This window comes from Sporothrix brasiliensis, assembly GCF_000820605.1.
Source record: "Sporothrix brasiliensis 5110 chromosome Unknown Cont17, whole genome shotgun sequence".
Taxonomy (NCBI): Eukaryota; Fungi; Ascomycota; class Sordariomycetes; order Ophiostomatales; family Ophiostomataceae; genus Sporothrix; species Sporothrix brasiliensis.
The window spans coordinates 1,904,813-1,924,955 of record NW_024467136.1 but is presented as its reverse complement, the minus strand read 5'-3'; the positions used below and the strand labels follow the sequence as shown (position 1 = coordinate 1,924,955).

The 20,143-nt window shown below is 55.1% G+C and overlaps 6 protein-coding genes across 6 annotated transcripts; 5 read left to right on the top strand and 1 right to left on the bottom strand.

Annotated features, from left to right (window-relative positions):
• Window positions 1-244: 244 nt before the first annotated feature.
• Window positions 245-2,308, top strand: SPBR_02487 (metal iron transporter; the record flags this gene model as incomplete). Its single annotated transcript, XM_040760790.1, has 2 exons — window positions 245-692; window positions 765-2,308. 2 exons carry the CDS (start codon window positions 245-247, stop codon window positions 2,306-2,308), a joined length of 1,992 nt encoding a protein of 663 aa, XP_040620566.1.
• A 1,611-nt stretch (window positions 2,309-3,919) lies between these two features.
• Window positions 3,920-7,950, top strand: SPBR_02199 (RNA interference and protein silencing protein; the record flags this gene model as incomplete). The annotated part of the gene is made up of 6 exons (XM_040760502.1): window positions 3,920-3,991; window positions 4,040-4,306; window positions 4,442-5,555; window positions 5,674-7,265; window positions 7,585-7,707; window positions 7,804-7,950. 6 exons carry the CDS (start codon window positions 3,920-3,922, stop codon window positions 7,948-7,950), a joined length of 3,315 nt encoding a protein of 1,104 aa, XP_040620565.1.
• Window positions 7,951-8,110: 160 nt separating this feature from the next.
• Window positions 8,111-8,470, top strand: SPBR_03350 (uncharacterized protein; the record flags this gene model as incomplete). The annotated part of the gene is made up of 1 exon (XM_040761652.1): window positions 8,111-8,470. The coding sequence occupies one exon, from the start codon at window positions 8,111-8,113 to the stop codon at window positions 8,468-8,470; it is 360 nt and encodes a 119-aa protein (XP_040620564.1).
• A 918-nt stretch (window positions 8,471-9,388) lies between these two features.
• On the top strand, window positions 9,389-10,345 carry SPBR_03077 (uncharacterized protein; the record flags this gene model as incomplete). The annotated part of the gene is made up of 1 exon (XM_040761380.1): window positions 9,389-10,345. One exon carries the CDS (start codon window positions 9,389-9,391, stop codon window positions 10,343-10,345), a length of 957 nt encoding a protein of 318 aa, XP_040620563.1.
• Window positions 10,346-10,616: 271 nt separating this feature from the next.
• SPBR_02556 (protein kinase C substrate 80K-H) lies at window positions 10,617-12,519 on the bottom strand (the record flags this gene model as incomplete). Its single annotated transcript, XM_040760859.1, has 3 exons — window positions 10,617-11,269; window positions 11,358-12,314; window positions 12,426-12,519. The coding sequence occupies 3 exons, from the start codon at window positions 12,517-12,519 to the stop codon at window positions 10,617-10,619; spliced, it is 1,704 nt and encodes a 567-aa protein (XP_040620562.1).
• A 503-nt stretch (window positions 12,520-13,022) lies between these two features.
• SPBR_02851 (uncharacterized protein) lies at window positions 13,023-14,336 on the top strand (the record flags this gene model as incomplete). Its single annotated transcript, XM_040761154.1, has 1 exon — window positions 13,023-14,336. One exon carries the CDS (start codon window positions 13,023-13,025, stop codon window positions 14,334-14,336), a length of 1,314 nt encoding a protein of 437 aa, XP_040620561.1.
• Window positions 14,337-20,143: the final 5,807 nt, after the last annotated feature.

Here is a 20,143-nt window from a genome sequence, read left to right as displayed (position 1 = left end):
GGCATCGTCATCGTGACTTTTAGCCAGTTTCCAACCTTTTTCCAACGTTGTTGGCTGACTCTCTCGTCGTCTACCACGCCCGCATCACTTGTGTGATAAACCACTGCCGCCCCTTGTCGAAGTGTCTCTCGTCCTTCTCATTCCTCTGTCTGCTCATTTCTCGAACACGGTCGCACCGCAAAACACAGTTTCAATAACCACCCTCCTTGCCAACAGCTTGTTCGCTCCTTGGACTGTCCTCATCATGAACCGCCCGTCACGCACCGACGAGCCGCCGCGCAGCGATGGCCTGAACCAAAGCCCCAATGAGCTGTCGAATGACCTCACCACCAACGAGGACCTCAACGGCACGGCCAATTCCCGCCGGTTCAGACGCTCCGTCTCCCCTCACGACCTACAGGCCGGTCTTCCTGGAGAAACAAATCGATTCGGGATCGCTGTCGACAATCCAGACGACCCCGGCTACCAGAAGACAGCCGCTGCGGGGCCGATTACCACCCGGGTCGACTCCGTGGCCTCGGCGCGACGGCCGAGCCAAAGCAGTGTTCCGCCCAACAGCGGCGGTGGGGCACTCCAAGCGGGTGGACAAGGCGACGGAAACCGGCGCCAGGGTCCCTTCTGGAAGGTCGTCTCTAGTCTTAAGACGGCTTTTCGATTTATCGGACCGGGCTTCATCGTGTCTGTCGCATACAGTATGTACTTGTTGTCTGGGCCCATCGTATTTGTATATATACGTGTATATTGGCATCTCTAACTGTCTCTAGTCGACCCCGGCAACTACTCGACTGACATCGCGGCTGGTGCTTCGTACCGTTTCAAGCTGCTTTTCGTCGTGCTGATGAGCAACTGCTTTGCCATTTACCTGCAGAGCATGTGCATCAAGCTGGGGACCGTCAGCGGCCGCAACCTTGCTGCCGCCTGCCGCGCATTCCTTCCGCGCTGGCTCAATATTAGCCTGTACATCCTTGCCGAAGTCGCCATCATCGCCACCGACATCGCAGAGGTCATCGGCACGGCCATTGCTCTGAACCTGTTGCAGCCCAAGATCCCGCTCGTGGCCGGATGCGCCATCTCCATTATCGATGTGTTCATTGTGCTCCTCTTCTGCAAACCTGAAAATGGAACACGCAGCGGCCTGCGCGCCTTTGAGCTCATTGTCGTTCCACTGGTGCTCGGCGTCGTCATTTGCTTCTGTATCCAGCTGTCCCTGATTGACCACACCACAACCAGTGTCGGCGAGGTGTTCCGCGGCTATTTGCCATCGGCAGCCGTCATTGAGCAGCAGGGCCTGTACCAGGCATGCGGCATCTTGGGAGCCACGGTGATGCCTCACAGCCTGTATCTGGGCTCGGGCATTGTGCAGGCACGGCTTCGCGAGTACGACGAAAAATGCGGGCTCCTTCCACCCGAGGAGGACCAGCAACCGCAGGTGGTCGAGCGCGAGGCTGATGACGAAGCATCGGACAACGACAACGGCCACCATGGCAACCGCACCCTCTCGTCCCTTCGGCAGCACTTTTACCTTGCCAAGAAGCACACCGAGGACCGGTCCCAAACGCACACGTACATCCCCTCGCTGCGGGCCATCCGCCACTGCTACAAGTACTCCGTTGTTGAGGTCGCCGTCTCGCTCTTTACCTATGCCCTCTTTGTCAACTCGGCCATTCTCATCGTGGCTGGTGCTGCGCTCTACCAGAACACCATCGCCATGGGTGCCGACATCTTTGCTGTCCACGAACTCCTGTCGAATACGCTGTCCAAGGCGGCTGGCTTCGTCTTTGCGCTTGCCCTCTTGTTGTCCGGCCTCTCGGCCGGTGTCGTCTGCACCGTGGCTGGCCAGATGGTCTGCGAAGGCGCCTTGCAGTGGACGATTGCGCCCTGGCTACGGCGCCTGCTGACGCGGTCCATTAGCATCCTGCCGAGCATCGTCATTGCGGGTGCTGTTGGGCGCGACGGGCTGGACGCCGCTCTCAACGCCTCGCAGGTTGTGCTGAGCATTGTGCTTCCGTTTGTCACAGCACCTCTGCTTTGGTTCACATCGTTTGACAAGTACATGACCGTGCAGCCCGGTGCCGCCCGTTTTGCGCTGCGTGTGCGGTACCGCAAGACAGCGAGCAGTACGAGCGACATTGGCAATGTAAACCAAAACCAAGGCACTCCCGACGGCGAGGAGGGTGACCCTCGTGGCAACGAGGCCCCTACCAAGATGGCCAACTCGTGGCCCACGGCCATCCTGGGTCTTGCGATCTGGATATTCATCACGGTTTTGAACATTGCGAATCTGGTTCTTCTCGGCAAGGGCAACTAACACAAGCACGTCAAAATCATACGCTGGACATAAAACGATGCTGCCGTTTTGGATATATCGACATTTCAAGAAGAACCAATTCTACATGGGAAATGCCAGCGCATGATTTTCTTTTCTTTTCTTTTTTTCTTTTTTTTTTTTTTTTTTTTTTTTTTTTTACTGGACTTGGCCCTATAAAAAATATGCAGCGTTCATAGGAAAAAAAAATAAAACCATATTAGGCCTTCACTTGTACCTCGTCAAATTGTATTGTCACATGGTTTTCCTCTGGAGAACTCCGTTTGTTACTTGTAACAAGAGCCATAGCAAGCGCATTCGTCCGCGCGTATAACTTTTCCTCTAAACAGCCGATACAATGGCTTGACAAGTGAGGTGATATCATGTCTGCTCCTGCCTTGTTGACCATGGCACAGATTAAAAGTGGCGCTGTCACAATTGGAAAGAACAACCAGGTTGTGTCAAAATGTAAATCGTAGTATCCTATGCGGCAGCGCGAGGAAAGAGCCACCCCTTGACGACTGCCGTCTGTTCAGCGTTTCACTGAAACTATTCCCCTATTTGATATTATCACAAAACGGTTATGTTCTCTCACTTCCATCTCTTTCCATAGCATATTGTCTGACTTTGCGAACTCCGCTTGCTTCACCATATGTGGCACCCTTTCTCCAAAGTAGTGGTCTGTTGCGAGCCATCGTTATCGTTGCTGGGGAGCACCGCATGCGATACACGCGACAAAATCTGCCATCGTCACAACAATGGAGGCACATCAGTCAGACTTCTTTGAGTGTGTGCGTCACCATGTGCACCTCTATTGAATCATTTTTGTGTACTCTCCCTTGAAGGATGTGGGCCGTTAAGGTCAAAGCAAAAGCAGACATAATCCGGGGCACCCTGCAGAACCACACCTCAACTGTAAACAAAATCAGCGGTGAGCATATCCCAACATCCCAACCCCTGTGTTGTTTTCTGAAAACGAACCACGAAAAGCGCCTGGTCATTTGGCAAAGAAACACAAGTCGCGCTGACGGCTGGTACGTGTTTCCAGACCTGGGAATTGTCTTCACCGAGCCCGACAACCTCATAAAACGGGAGAGACTGCGGGTACGACACTCGGCTCGGAGACGACAAACGACTTGTGACACGCAATGGCAAACAAAATTGATGAACCACCAGCTTCGCAGCCCGGCTGACCTCAATTGAACACCCAAAGGTGAGCCCGGAAACACGCCTAAGGAGCACCGAGACACTGTGGTATCCAGAATGGAGGAGTCTAGAGCCCGAGAAGGCTAGCTCACATGCCAATCTCAGCCAAGCGAACTCATCCCTTCCTTTCCCCAACAGTTGCAAAGGACGCGACCAATTCACTACCGTCGATAGCTCCCCAATAAAGCGGAGCCAGCTTGTTTTAAGAGGGAGCTTGACAACAGCTAGCTGCTTCGGTATCGAAGTGTCGTCATGTCATAAAACGTCCACACGCCTCTCCAACTACAAAGCTTCGTTCACTACGACCGGTTCAACTCGTCTTTAAAGTAGATCCTCACATTTATTCACAAGACACCAATTCGCACACAAGACATCCCAGCCGACGGAGAGCATATCCAAATATGGCCGATGACGCGCGAGGCCGGGGACGTGGCCGTGGAGGCGGTGACCGTGGTGATCGTGGTGGTCGCCGAGGCCGCGGTCGAGGAGGTGGAGGCGGACAAACAAGCAACCCATCAGTCGATGTAGGCGGGCATGCACCTGCGAGGGGCGGTGGTAGAGGCGGCAGGGGCGGAGAAGGACATCGTGGCAGCGATCGTGGTAGTCGTGAAGGTGGCCGAGGCCGGGGTAGTGACCTCGGTGGTCATCGTGGAGACTTCCATGGCGGAGGTGACCGTGGACGTGGCGGAGGTGACCGCGGGGGCGGGTACAGAGGGCGCGGCGGCGGCGGCCAGTTCGATGTCAGCATGCGCGGTAGTCGAGGCGGCCGTGGCGGTTACGTTGGTCGTGGAGGTGGTAGCCGCAGTCAGATCACAGGGCCTTTTGCGTGAGTATCTGCCCCCCTTACCCTGGACAGCGAACGCACATTCGGCTTTCGAGTCTAACATCACTTGAAGGTACCAAAACGAGGCAACCCCACACCCTGACCAGAGCATCGTCACGCTCGAGGACCAGCTTATGAAAACCTCCTTGGGCAACAGGGAGCAGGCATCGGCGGCCACAGACAGGTTCCGCTTCCCGCATCGGCCGTCGTACGGCCGCGAGGGCAAGCCAATCGAGGTTTGGGCCAACTACTTTGAGCTGGGCATCGCCAAAATGCCATCTCTATTTCTTTATACGTTCCATGTGCACAAGGGGCGGCCGCCTTCGGATGACAACGCAAGCACTTCTGCCACCAGCCAACAGGGCGCCAAGATCAAAGGGCCGTTTTTGCGCAAGATACTTAAGCATATTCTGGGGACAGACTTGGACGTGCCAGGACTGTCACCCCGGACCGAGCTTCAAAGCAAGTTAATCACGCTCCAGCGCATCTCTCAGGAAACTATCGATCGGCTGAAGGACACCCATTTTGACGGCGACCATTTTGAAGTGGAGTTGGATGGGCCGCACACACTCGACCTGGACAGTCTCCGGACGTGGCTTAGCACCATGCACGACGGGCGCGACGCGCAAGATCTGAGCTTCCCCAAGTTCCAAAATCTGATGGATGTCATTGGCATTATTATGGGCCATGGCCCCCGAATGGGTGGCTCCAACCTCCACGAGGACAACCCACGCACAGTGGCCGTCGGCCGCAGTCGCTTCTTCCCAGTCGATGAGACGAGAGAGGCCGAGCTTTTCCATCGGTCGCGGCCCCTCGAGATTCTGCGCGGCTACTTCCAGAGCGTACGGCCTTCTACAGGGCGGCTGCTCCTCAATGTCAACGTCACTCACAGCGTATTCCGCTCCTCCCGGGAGCGGCCGTTCTTTGAGCTTTTCCGGGACTGCCATTTCCGCGACCTTGAGCAGTCGTTGAAGGGCGCGCGCGTCCGCATCACCTACCCGGACCTGTCCCACAAGGAGTACACCGTGTCTGGCTTTGTGATGAAGCCCGGCGGTGGTGGTGGCTATGGCGAGACCCGGTTCAAGAAGATCAGCGAGGTCACTTTCACTTTCACACTGAACGAGCCTGGTACGGGCTCGTCTAAGAAGAGGGGCGGGAAAAAGACTGCTGCGCAAAAGCCCACAGGCAAGCAGATCACTGTCCGGGACTACTTGAAGGACAGTAAGTTTTCATCGCCAGTTCAGTGACTGGGGGTCGAATACGTGTTTTTTTGCTAACATGTGCTGCCAGAATTTAACGCGGGCAACCTTGCGGATACGATTGCCGTTAATGTTGGCAGGAGTCAGAGCAATCCCGTATTCTATCCGGCCTCGTGGTGCTCTCTGCTACCTGGACAGCCTTGGAACCGCAAGCTGTCTGGCGATGATACCCCGCCGGCCCGAATTGAATGCCAAGTCCATTGTGAGTGTCGGCCGCCAGGCTCTCCAACTGGACAACCTCGACGCCTCGTTCAGGGACTACCGCATCACAGTCGGCGACAAGCTTATCACGGTCGACGCCAGAGTCTTGCCTGCCCCTGATCTGGTCTACGGGAAGAAGTTCAAGATGGCGCCGCAGCGCGGTTCCTGGAACCTGGCATCGCGCGAGCTGGCTCAGGGCGGCTCAAATAATATGAGTAACGTCAAGTGGGCGTACTACGAGATGCCCGGATCTCGTGGTGACGTGAGATTAGCCATGGACTCATTCATGACCTCACTGAAGGCACTTGCCGTGCCAGTGAGTGAGGCGCCGCTTCAGCTTGGCCGACAGGGAGACTACAGCATGTTCGACACGCGCACATTCGACGGAAAAGACGGTGCGATTGATGCCGCATTCCGGCGTGCTGTCCAGAGCGCACCCAAGCCGAAGATCATCTTGTTTGTTCTGGCCGACAACGACAAGTACGTGTACGAGCGCATCAAGCTGCTCGGTGACACGGTGTTTGGCATTCACTCGGTGTGCGTAGTATCGCAAAAGTTCACTAGAAATGACGCTCAATACTTCGCAAACGTGGCACTCAAATTCAACCTCAAGCTCGGTGGCGTCAACCACAGACTCGACAAGCCGGACAAGCTCGGCATCATCTCGAAGGGCAAGACCATGGTCGTTGGGTACGACATCATCCACCCAACGAACTTGGGCGCCGGCAAAGATGTGCAGGACTTGCCCAGCCATGTCGGGCTCGTGGCCAGTATCGACAAAGACCTCGCCCAGTGGCCGGCGTGTCAGTGGAGCCAGACTGGTCGCCAGGAAATGACGTCGGATGAACTGACCGAGGCTTTCAAGTCTCGTCTGGAGCGCTGGCGCGAGCACAACGGTGCGTACCCGGACAATATTCTGGTGTACCGCGACGGCGTCTCTGAGGGACAGTTCGAGCAGGTACTGGACACCGAGCTGCCGAAGATGAAGACGGCGCTCAAGAGCGTCGACCAGTCGAAGACGAAAATTACGATTGTCATCTCGGTGAAGCGGCACAACACACGCTTCTTCCCGACCAAGGCGGAAGAGATGTCCCGATCGGGCAACATTGAATGCGGCACGGTGGTGGACCGCGGCATCACGCTGCAGCGCTACTGGGACTTCTTCCTCACGGCACACACGGCTATCCAGGGAACAGCACGCCCTGCACGGTACACGGTGATCTACGACGAGATCTTCCAGAGCCGCGGCGGCGACCCCAGCATGTCGACGGGCGAGCTCGAGAAGATTACGTACAACATGTGCTACCTGTTCAGCCGGGCGACCAAGTCGGTCAGCATCTGCCCCCCGGCATACTATGCAGACCTCGTGTGCACGCGGGCACGGCTGTACCAGAGCAAGCTATTCAACCAGGCCATGGAGGGGTCAGATTCGGACCCGGCGGACCGGGTGTTCCCGCAGGTGCACCCTGACGTGCGCCGCGACATGTACTACATCTAAGGGGAGAGGTGTGGGAGAAAGGAGATGGGTATTGATGTTGCCCAGAATGATTATACGTTGCGTAACATACTTGGATTTCACGCGCAGACTTATTTTGCTTAGCATCTGTCTCAATTACCATTGGATTTGTTTTGGTTTAATTTCGTCTTTCCCACTTGGAACCATGTCATATTGAGCCACGTCATATCACCAAAGCCGGACATTAGCCGCAGACTTACTGCGTATCGGCGGGCGGCATCATCCATGCCAGCCGTTGCTGTGGCCGAGGCCCTTTATCTCCAACCGCACCCAGGCTCGCGCTGCCATCAGCGCCCTCGTCACCACGGTCACGTACACTGACAGGATCGACGATAACGAACCGCAGAGCCCAGTTGCGTACCCGGGCCGTCTTGGCAAGAAGCTGCAGGTCAGCCGGGTAGGAGGAGCCGGCCTGTGTACTGGCAGGCACCTGCGCCGCTGCCGCAAGATGGGCTGACGAGAAGAGTGCATCGTGTGCCGGCTCCGGTTGCAGAAGGCCGCCACGGTGCAGAATGTGCACCTTGGTCTGGTCCTTGCGCAGGCTGCTTCCATACACCTTGTCGCCAAAAACGTGGAGCGCAACGTGCCGCAAGAGAACGACATCGTGGGGTGCCAGTGTCGGAAGAAGCGTCGCCAGTGACGCCGGGCCGGCCGACTGCGCTCCATCCATCCAGACGGTCAGGCCAAACCCGGATCGTGTCTCATCCCCGACTACGAGCTCCACCAGGGACGTTGGCGGGCGGTCCCGACGGCGACTGTTGGTGTTGTTGCCGACCACCCGAGGCACGCCCACAGACACAATGGCCACCACAAGGTTGACCGTCACCGTTTGCGGTGCCATGCGCCGCAGGTACGCCGCGCTGGGCACGTCGGCCAGGTGTGTTAGGGGCTGCCAGCGGGGTATGTCGGCTGGAAGCGGCGGGAGGCGTGAAGCCGAAAACGAGAGCGGCTCGGGCTGCGAGAGAGACAGAGACATGGTCGTCTCGTCGAAGCTGGCCGCCGTCTCGTACACGGCAGGCAGGTCAAAGACCGGCAGGGACGACGGCAGTGCATCGTGCACAGCCAGCGAGTGTTCGATGAACTCTTGGGATAAGGCGAAGGCTGCTGTCTGCGGTGGTCGTGAAGGCAACGGCGGCAGTGATGGCATTGGAGGCGGCTGAGGCGACGTCTGAGGAAGAGCATTGGGCAGACGGAACGAAAGAGATGCCTCGTCCAGCGAGGAGGGCGCACGACTACCGGTGTCCTGTGCATCGTCTTGTGTCGACGGTTGGGTCGACTCTTGGGTCACCTGTGTCAGATCAAGGAACGCAGCACGGCCGTACAAGTGCCGGACGCTGTCGTTCGTGGCCTGTGGCTGCTCGATTTGTTCCGTCCCGAGACGAGGCTGCGCAGTCTCCAGCGCCGGACGAGTTTGCGGTCGCTCCGGCGGGGCCGCGCCGGGCACATGGGCCGGCACAACGCGCCACGCGGGGTGACTATGTGGACCAACGTCTGTGGTATTGATACCGGCCTCCCATGGCCATATTGTCTCCGGAACGGCCGTCTCCTCTACTGTCGACCAGTCCAGCGAGGCGGCGTCTGGCGCGCCGGCGAGGATGATCGTCTTGCCCATGTTTTGGGCTGAGTGGTGCTGACTGCGGCCTCACATTTCTTTATCGTCGTTTTGTAACATCATTAAATTGTGAGAGTCGTCCAACTGCCCACGTATCGACGGAAAGAAATGCTCGACCGGCCAAGGCCGTCTGGCCTATTCGACTGAATTTGGTGACAGCGTTGTTATGTTGTGCTGGGACGAGCATTCGCAACCCCTAGATTACTGCTGTATTTCGCACTGTTATCGAATCTAGGCGCTATAGTTAGCGCGATTGACGGTACGCTGAGACAAAATCTGCGACGCTGTACGACATATTTGCCACTGAACTCTCACTATCTTATCTCAATCTTGTCGCCACGCATTTTCCTACTTTGCTGCAGCCTCAACATGGACGATTCATCGACAGCTATCCCGGCCCACGATCTTCACAACCCGCGCCGCATTACATAATCTGCACGAGCGACTATATTATTCTGCCACTCCCATGGGTAACGACGGCGGTTCGATCCCGACGCGCCGGGAGCTGGTAAAGAACGCCGCACGGCTCCCAACAATATCGGAGCTCAAGGCGACGGCGCTGGAGGCGCTGACGCACGCATGGCAAAACGACCCTGTCAGTGGCGATCCAATCGATCTTGACAATGTCGTATCCGACTGGCGCGGGCGGCTGTACAACTACGAGACGGTGCTGCACGGCCTGATGCCGAGCGCCAGCAGCGACGACCAGGAACGCGACACTCCCAAGGAGTCCAGCGACGACAATGAGACTGCGGCACGCGACCTGACGTTTGCCGACACGGGCATCCGCTCCATCCGCGACGTCGTGCGCCTCCACGGCAAGCCCTACAAGCCGGCATCCTCCAAATCTACAACCACTCGTTGGCAGTGTCCCGTAACGCTCAAGGAGCTCGGCCCCGGCAGCAAGGCCGTGTACGTCGTGCCCTGCGGCCACGTCTTTTCTGACCTGGCCATCGAGACCATCCTGCCGGACAAGCTGTGCCCCGAATGCAGCACGGCCCTCGCGGCTGCCCACGTCGTGCCCATTTTGCCCGCCGAGAAGGCTGAGCTGGCTAAGCTGCGGACGCGCATGGACACGTTGCGAGCCGAGGGACTGACACACAGCCTCAAGAAGGACAAGAACGCGGGCAACGGTGGCAACAAAAAGAGCAAGAAGAACAAGCGGAAAGCGGGCGCTGATGGAGATGGAGATGGTGATGGTGACGACAAGTCCGGGAACAAGAAGAACGGCGCAAATGAGGGGCACGACAAGGCAGATGGTGCGCCTGCTCCCAAGAAGAACAAGAAGGACAAGGCTGCCAGTGCCGACTCCAACGGCATTGCCAGCCGCATTAACAATTCGATGACGGCCTCGCTGACGGCCAAGGTGCTTGCCGAGCAGGAAGCGCTCCAGCGACAGAGAAAGCTGGCCGAGTCAAGGTAGCTCTGACTGGCGGCATACCCACGCACAGCCGAGACTTTTGTACAATAAACGATAACGATACCCATGGATGATATAAGAGCCAAAATAGTAGCAAAAGGAAAGCAAAAAGGAGAGAAAGTTTGAAACATTGCATCATATTTTTGTAAATGCTATATAGCACCCACTCCTGGGGGGAAAGTACAAGCATACATATACGCCAGATTCTTCGTCGACATGCAAACGTAGCACATCGCCTTCTATCTTAAACAGGGCGGCACAGCGCACGTCGCTTCTACAGCTCGTCCTTTCCAGAGCCGGTGTCGGCAGCCTTGGGCGACTCCTTGCAGGCAGCCGGCGTGCCCACCTCCATCTTGTAGACGCACTTCTCGGCCTCCGTCACGCGCCAGATCTCCTCCGTCTCGGCACAGCCCAGCCAGACGTCCGTCCGCCGGTTGGGGCCGTTCCAGCAGTGCAGGCCGTTCTCGTACCGCAGCACCGTGCGCGGGCCCTTGCCCAGGCTCTTGCCGTCGGTGCGCTCTTCCTCGTCCGCCACCTCCGTGTCGACACGCTCAAACCGGCCCAGGCTGGTGTTACCGTGGCCCTTTTTGGACTTTTGCGTGGCTTGGCCGAGCCAGCAGACCTCGTAGTCGTACTCGCCCACCTCGGTCGTCGTGCACTTGTCCTTGAGCGCCCGGAAAATTTCGTCGGCACCGTAGTCCTTGGTCAGGTCGGCCTCGTCCTCGCGGAGCGAGTTCTGGCGACTGCTGAGGTCGTTCTCGGCGCTCTGCAATGCGCCGCGTGCGTTCTTCAGAGCCTGCGACTCGTTGGACGCGTCGCTGTTGTCGGCCAACAGGCCGCTCTCGACCAGCCACACGCGGAGGGCGGCCAGCTTGTCGTGGAGGTAGAGGCGCACAGACGGTGGCAGATATGCCTCGAAACTGTACACTGCAGAACGGGTGCATTAGTAAAGGGCAACATAATAGACCCCGGAAGCGATGCAAAACGACATCAACAACATAAAACCAAAACCTACAAACATCCGTGTCCCTGGCGTCGTCCGTCTCAAACGCCTTCCAGTTGACGCCGTTCTCCTCCGAGTCCTCCTTGAGGACGGCATGGACGTCAACGTCGCTCAGCTCCGTCTTTTGCTCGCCGGCCGTCTTGGCCGCGTAGTCCTCCCACGCGTGCACGGCAGACTTGACACCTTCGTCGTTAAAGTTGGGGTTGTACTGCTCCTTGAAGTTGCGCAGGATCGTCTCCAGCTCGTCCACCTTGTCCTGCAGGTCGTCCCGGTGGTCCAGCACCTTGTCCAGCGTCTCGCGCAGCTCGTCCACGCGCTGCTTGGCCAGGCTCACCAGCAGGCTCAACTTGCTGCCCTTCTTGGGCCCGCTGCCGCCATTCTTGACCACCTTGCCGCGCTCGGCACGCTCCGTCTCGGACAGCTCCCGCTGCAGCCGGTCACGCGTCTTCTCCAGGCCCACAATCTCGCTCCGGAACTTGGCAATCCGTTCCACTACTTGGTTGCGCAGCTGCCGCGCCTCTTGGACCAGTGCCCGCCGCTGCTTCAGTGCCCGCTCCTGGCCCTGCTGCCGCTCCTGCTCGGCCTTGCGGAACGCCTTGCCAATGGCCGCGCACTTGTTTGCACATTTGACGCCGCCCTTGTGCGCGTATTCCTCGCTGCCGTCACAGCACAGCTCGTAGTCGCAGATGCCGTCGTTGACGTAGGAAAAGGGCACGTACGCGCCGACGTGGCCGGCGTTCTCGCACCAGAAACCGGGCAGGGCGGGTGTTGTGTTGGTAGTGCCCGAGGGCGAACCTGGGAGTGGCTGCGGCGGCGAAAGGGGGTCGAGATAGGCGCAGGCGGCGGTGCCAGGCTCGTCCGAGCCGTCGGGGCAGTCACAGGAGCCGTCGTTGACCTGGGCAATGTCGAGAACGATGCTGGGGTTGGTGATGCAGGTGAACTTGCTCTTTGCTTCGTAGAACTTGGCGACTGCAGAACAAAATAAACAAACACAAAATGTCAGCCGCCGCCCACGAACAGCTTGTACCAAGCTGTCATCAACCTCTCATCACCACCGCACTGGCATCCTGATCCACGTACATTCTGGGCTCACGCCTCGCGGAAGGCTAGCTGCAATGGCCACGTTGGAGCTGGCAAAGGCGCCGGCCAGCAGAAGGGCCCTTGTTTGCCGCATCGTGAGATTCGTTTAGGTCGATTCTGCGTTCGTTTTCATGGGGCGTAGCGAGGTAGTCGGTGTCAAGAGAGAGAGAGAAAAACCAACAGGTAAAACAAACAATACAAAGAAATCGAAAAGGAATGGGCGTCAAAAACAAGACGGCACTGGAGACAGGGTGAATTTGAGACGCCAAATGCAAAACGAACACCAAAGCGGCCAAAGACCAAGCTGTCCCTTTTGGCACGCTCCATTGGCCAAGTTGCTGCAGAGAGGCAATCACGTGGGCATCCACCCACTGGAATATGACGATGAGAGATGGCCTCAGAGCAGGCTAGCGCACCCCTCAAGCTACGGCCAGGGCATATCCCCCGCTGTTATCGTAAAATTTCAGTGCTTATCGCCAACGACATGGAAGCATTTCCTGCGACGAAAGCATCACCACCACTTTGGCGCGACAGACAGGAGAGCCACGACTTTGTTGCAGTACACGATCCTTGCCTAGAATACACGGCTTCCGAACCATGGCGCCACCAAAAGCTGCTGTCGACAGCGCGGCCGTCGTGGCCCTCAACACAAAGATCGACAGCGCGCTTGAGCTGATTGCACAGATGCTTGTTCTCGTCCGAGACGTATATGCCGACGCCAGGAGGCAAAAGGAGGCGATTGCACAGACACTGATTTCATCAGACGCCTCCGCGTCCTCTTCCTCTGTCGCCTGGGACCCGCCATCCAAGTGCGAAGCCCTCAGCCTCGCCCGTGACGCCGCAACCCTCGCTCGCGCCCACGGCACCAAGATTTCCTTGCTCATGATCAACGAGCCCTTTACACCCTCTGCTATCCAAAAGGTCGTCACTGAAATGGGCGCGCCCCTCGTGTCCCTCGCGACCGCTGCCTCCGAGTGCTACGGCGACCGATACACGAACCACGTGCGGCAAGAACTGGCCCGGCGGTGCGCCAGCGTGCTCGAGCAAACGCAGCACCTTCTCAATGCCATCCCGCGCGACGGCCGCGTCGTGCCCGAGGCGCAGCGCGTAGGCGGTGCCGGCAGCGGCGGCAGCAGCAGCCGGACGCAGTCCAAGGCCATGGCGGACCGTGGCAGCTACACCAAGATCGGCATCCTGTGGGCCGAGTGCGACGCACTCGTCGCGTTTGCCAACCGGGGCATCGACGGGTACCTGGTGCAGGTGGTCAACCAACTGGCCGACCAGCTCAAGGACGAGCAGGAGGAGCTTCGGGAGTGGGGCGATGAGGAGGAGGGCGACGACGACATCGACGACGGCGGCGAGGGCGCCAACTTGGACGATGCAAACGTATCGGACAGCGGCTACGACGACGACGAGGACGGCGGCAACGGCGATGGGGCCCTGAACGACAATGAAGCCGCGCAGGCCATGCTCGACGCCCTGATGAACACACGCCACATCCCTGCCGACGATCCCCACGGCCTGCGGCCGCGGCTCGAGACAGCGCTCAAGAAGATCCGGCTCGTTCTGCTGCTGTGCCGCGCCATCGTCAAGCGACGGCTAACCAAGCCCGCGCTGCCGGCACTGCCTACCCCGACACCGGAAGGCCATGTCGCGACACGACTCGATGGTGCCGTCGCCGCGCTGCAGACCGTGGCTAACCGTTTCGAGGATCTGGCGGCAGCGTTCTACAAGTTGGACGCCGGCGAAGTAGACACCGTCTTGGGCCAGTGCTTGGAAGCGGCCGTGACAGTATCGCGTCAGCTCTCTCGACCATGGACACCGCCATCAGGAGAGGCTCCGGGCGACGCGTTCACGGACTGGGCCACCAAGTTTGAGTCGGAGATGCAGGTGAAGTCAATTGAGGCCTGAATATGACGGTTATGTGGTTTCACTTTTTGCGTGTATTTTACCTTTGCATAGCATGACCAGCGTTGGGTGTTGGATAGCCTTGCAGAATGCACTGTGGTGCTGTCATACGACTATACCTAAGATACCTCTTTGTCTGTTTTCTCTGTATATTTCCTTCTTTCCATAGTGTAGAGCATTGTTAAAAGCACAAAAGTCATATTCAATATTTATACACGTGAATTCATTTTTACACAGGTGGCGAATTTGGTTGAATCGTCTGCTGGTGTATTGTTTTTTTCTCATATGCTTTGTATATCTCATGACGTTCTTTTCTTAATAATCGCCCTTCTTGTATAACTTTTAATACAATTTAATATTTATATTCTGTATCCCAAAACATTGTTTATTTCAGAGTAAATATTCGGTATGATGTATTTAGAGTTATTATTTGTGATTTTTTACATGGAACAAACAAAAACACAAAACCGAAGGACAGTACAAATTTAATGTATATAAACACATTCTCCGTGTGATATTTTTATTTACCACGGTCGGGTGTGATTGATACCAGGTTCCGAATCTCATAAAACTAGCTCGACAATTGTCAAATACCTTCCAGCTTCCTCCGAGCATAAGTAGAGAACGATAGCTTGCTCCCCAACTTCTTCGCCGGGTGAAAGTAGTCTTGTATTTTGTCGTGTCGAGTTGCATCCTTTGGTGACATTCAAAGCAGAGTCGCAAGATGAATGGGACATACAAAGAGAAATTGGATGAGGGAAGTGGGCATCACGTAGTTTCCGGTAAATTTCGACGGGTCTTGCGCAACGGTTTGAGACCCGATCGACCGCACTTGAATCCACCGCACTTGAATCCTGCCCCGGCACTCCGGACTCCATCTCAGCAACTAAAGAGAAAATGCCATCCTTCGTGATTCCACACTTATTAATATCCCCGAGAAAAGGAATATGTTCAAAAGTAAAAATAAAAATGCACGCCGGACATAAAGTAAGATGATCCTAGTAGGCAACCAAGATTAAGTCAGAAGCCAGGCAACCAGAAAGGCCGGATACTTTTCTGGAAATCTAATAGGCTAACCTTAACAAAATCTACTTCCAATGCCCTTAATCCTTTGAATGTAGCATGAGGTTTATCTTACTATGTACAAGGACGTGATTGTGTTCGCCAACTACCGTTCAAGAGCGTTGTCAAATACATAGACTACCGCCTGGGAGATGTCTAGCTTCTTCACTAAGAATGGACTCCTTTTTAGTCTGGAGACTGTTCCCCCCATCTTTGGGGCTTCCCCCTTTATCCCGTTATCAATAGCCGGGCCCATCTTGACCTGTTATTACAAGGTGGATGCGACCTCGCTTAACGGGCGGACTCCAGGGGAGGTGCAGGGAAGAGTGCCACCAAGGATAACGAACTCGGAAGGGTGCTGCGGCCAACAATGACTTTCTGAAGTGGCCTCTCAGGCTCTATGGACCCACATTGATATTCGGATGGTAGACATTCCGAAATCGTTACCAAAGAGTCGAAAGGTCCGGTGTATTACTTCGCAACGAGCATATGCGGAGGTTTTACAGGGATCGAAACAGTTTTCAATAATGTCAATGAACACGATGGCATTGTAACCACTTCGAATATCAGAGTTGTTTGTCCGTGGATCGGCCGCCGCTGGCTAAAATAAAACAAAATAAATAGAACCTGGCATTTGTCAATACCATTTGCGTCGTCTACTTGTCACAAAAAGGACACGTCTTCTCCGCTTGGCGCACTGCCGGGGGAATATAAAGACGGCGTAAGATGTACACCATAGGATGCACGAAACGAATACGGACCGGCCAATGCTAGGAGTGTTTGAAATATCCCCGAAGGCCAAGAACAATAAGTCTCCGGTCGGTGGACGGAAGGCACGGAGATCGAGAGCCGTTGTGATTGACAATGGTAAACGCTTAATTGCTTCGTTCGCTGCCCGAATCGTTGTGCCTGGCCGTATGTGCCTGGCCGTATATCCAGCATAAACCGAAATGCCGTCAATTTTGGCACTTTGTTACGCCATTGATGTTAGACATTGAAGTTCGTTTTGGGATTTCGGGGTCCGGCAACTGTCCGCAACTGTGACCGTTGGCAAATAGGATCTAGGGCGGAACCGATCTACCGAAAGCCCTAAAGTTGGGGCAACTTATGCCTGGGTCTTGCATGTGGCTAAGGGGCAATTATAATGAATAGGCGGGCGCCAACCAGGGAACAGCTGTCAGGGCTGGATGATTGCAGCATTTGATAAAAAAGTAAGTCGTTTTGCTTCTAGTGCCCCCAACTGACGGATGTTTGTGGAATATCAACGCAACTTGACATTCATTTGCATGGACCTGAACCAGCCAACTGGAGCAGAATCAATTTTAAGGGAATGGACGTGTTGTCTGTTAGGGTTCGGGTTGGAGGACTCGCAAGGCGATCGACAGAATAACAAAAGCGTCGATGGAATGTGGTTAGTCTGCAAGACAACTGTGACAACATGAATCATATTGCGGGATGTCGGTAAGGGGGTTTTTGTTTTTACTTTTCCGCTGTCTCATTTGAAGTGTATGTTTATACATATCTTGTTTTGGAAGCACGTTGCTTACCATGTCTGAGATTGGCAAGATTGACAAGTACCAGGCGCTTTCTTGTTTTAACGGTCCATTCAGGTGAGAGGGAATCAAGCCAAGCAAGGATGTATGGGAGCCACTTGTCCATGTATACGTAAGTCGTCTGACTCATTTCTGATTATTTTTCGGGCAATGATTACCAGCAGAAGGATGCATATCAATACCTGGAGAGGGTGCTTTCCTTTCTCATACGATATTACGTGAGAAAAGCAGCAGTTAAATAAACTCCGAAGGTGCTGGGCATATGCTAATGTAAGATAGGATTTAAACAGGTGGAATTCCTCGGACTTCGCAAGGAATTCTGTTGCCTGACACCCTTGGCATCTGAGCCATCTGACAGGCAAAAATACCACACTGATATGTGCTAAGCTTACCGTCACGGGCACGCGCCTTAACATTCCTTCTTAGGCAACAAACGCAAAACATGACGGTCTATTGTGACAGCTCCAAAGTAGACCTCTTGGTAGGGCGCTACAGGGCAGGGACATGTACTTTTGCAAGTCTTGCGTTTTTAATGGCTTCTTGGCTGCTGACGAAGCTGTTCAGACGACGATCTCAAATCCTGACATTTGAAGGCCTCTAGAAGTAGTCCTCATCTTACAGGACGTCGTATCCCCGTAAGTGTTAAAATGCACGCATAGTAACTCAAAAGGGAGCTACAGGAGCGTACAGGTGACAACAAACCCGGGCTGCTCCAGCGCACGGTAATTACAATGTAGGCGCTGAAGGCACTGAAGATGCTAGTACGGCATACAGTGCTGCATATGTCGAGACATTTTACACTATTGTTACGCGATACTCTTGCTACTCGCGGCGCCGAACGAGACCTTCCTGCGTTTTGTTTTTCAGCTGTTGTCTTGATGGTAACTCGACGAGTTTCACGTCGCTGGGCTCTGCCGTCTTGGGCTGTTTGTGGGTATGGCTTGTTGTTTCGGATCGTCTGGAATAAGGCGGATTGGAAGCCGTGCGTTCTGTGCGTTCCGCGTGTCGTTGTACGGCATTTTGTCGTCCCCTGCCTACACGTGTTGTGCTTCAAACGCGTAATATACTATCTGTCCATGAACGGTGTGATTGATCTGCCAACGAAGAGGAAGAGGCCCTGCAAGAGATTCAGAAGACAATGGGCGACGTCGAGTCCATAAACATCGAGTATTGTCGCTGGTCTCTGAGAGAGTCTCATGAAGACTGGTCAAAATCAAGAGATCAACGAAAGACGGGACGAACCGGTTATCGAACAAAAATAAGATAAAAAAAGGAGAACGTCTTGGTAAGGTGTAAAATCTAGACAATGTTGATGGGCCATTGTCAGAATCGTTGACCCTGGCATAAGACGAATATGACGACTCAATAAAAAACATTGGCAATCAATGAAATCAATGAAGCCAAGGCGAGTCGGCTGAACCAAACTCACCGACCACCTTGATCGTGCACAAAGTGCGGCTAAGAAAAGGCGGAGAGGACGTTTTGGGGGAGAGGGGGAAGGGGTGTATTTCGAGCCAACACAGGGACTGGGCGCTCGTATTCTGAACGATGCAAGATATTTGGCCTGGCCAGCGCTGACGGGCAGGTGGTTGCGACAAGGAAACTGGTGCCGGCCGTAATAACACGCTGTAACATAATACCTGTTAGCGGCCAGAACGTAATAACAAAATGCTGTAGCATCCCGGTGCTCGGGTGGAGACAGATGCCTTTTCATGCGCTAAGTCAGCTTGTCCTGTCAGCGTGTGTAATTTGATTGGCTGGCGCTACGGACTACGGTGTTCGTACTGTATTATACACGGTATCCACTGCGGAATTCGCACGTGGCCGCCACAGTTTGGGCAGATTACTTTGACCCCCACAGTGTCTATTTTCCGCCATACCCATCCCAAGCCGTCCCACCCTTCCAGGCGCAGCGAGAGCCCTGCCATTGAACAAAGTGGCCAGCGGCCAGCCTGGCTGACGATGCAGTGGACTCTTCTGCGATGCGCAGGGCAGATTGGCGTTGCTACGGAACGGTGCTTGCCAAGGCCCCAAGGCTCGCTAGGCGAAGGCGTTGCTTTTGGTGAATTTAGGCGATTCTACGAATTAGGCGACGATTATGATTTTACGTTGCCATTCTCACCGAGTATCATCAGAACGCAAGATTATCCCCTAACATGTGTAGTTGTAAGATACGTATGTTACGACGCATGCGTACATGTAATTATTTTAGTGCTGATAGTTTCCGATGTGACTACGGCAGGGCTCGTCGTGGCTTCGTCTCCCTATTCATTCATCGCAAGTCTTCGCCTATTTCCAACTCTTTTGGTCGTGTGCCGCTGCTGCCCGTAAACCGCACCTGTTGCATCCCATTGCCCGTCTCGGCCTTTCTACGCTTCCGCTGGCACGGCACTTGTCGAATCAGGGCTTCCTACAGGGCCCGCTGCCGATACTGATCTGAAGATACTCGACATATTCCATGTGCACGTCAACTTCGCCCATCCACAAAGTATCTTAGTGAACTCCCCACAATTGGCGACAATTGCTTCCGGTTAGCGCCCCCTGTCCCGTTTCTTGTTTTGATTTGTTTCTGAGCGTCGGGCTCTTCTTGGAGTCCGCTTGGTGGAGCCGCGTACGAATTATTTGTTTTAGGTTTGATTTTTTCAACCGAGAAAATAAAGAACGGGTCAGCGCCGAATCTGCGCAGCTCTTGTCCCCACTGGCTCGCTTACGACAGTAGTGAGCGATTCAGGGCTCCTCTGGACGCTGTACTTGCGTTGTTGGCATTTACAAGCTCTTGCCTTATTGGGCAACGAAAGTTATCCATATTAGAAAAGGAAGGACCGTACAATGTATTACCCCCTACAAAACAAAGTCGCATGCCGGAAAGACACCAAAGCATCGCGCCAAACAATACCACCTCGCGTGCACACCCTGCAATTCTGTCGCGAATGGGATAGGACGAGCAGATAGTATCTACAGCCGTTGTTTTCTCCCCAAGCCAGAGAGAGATTTAGGCTTCTGTGCTAGCAATACGTTGCTGGCGTGGTTCCTGTCGCTCGCTCCTTCCGGCATCGTTCCTGCCCGTCTCGTGCCCGTGAGCAGGCCGCCTGCCACCTGAAGGACTTCGAAAATCCGTCGCCTCTGATCCTTTTTTCTTTCTTTCTTTCTTTCTTAATCCCGTTGCTCTCGCGTACACCCCATCCCACACCAGCT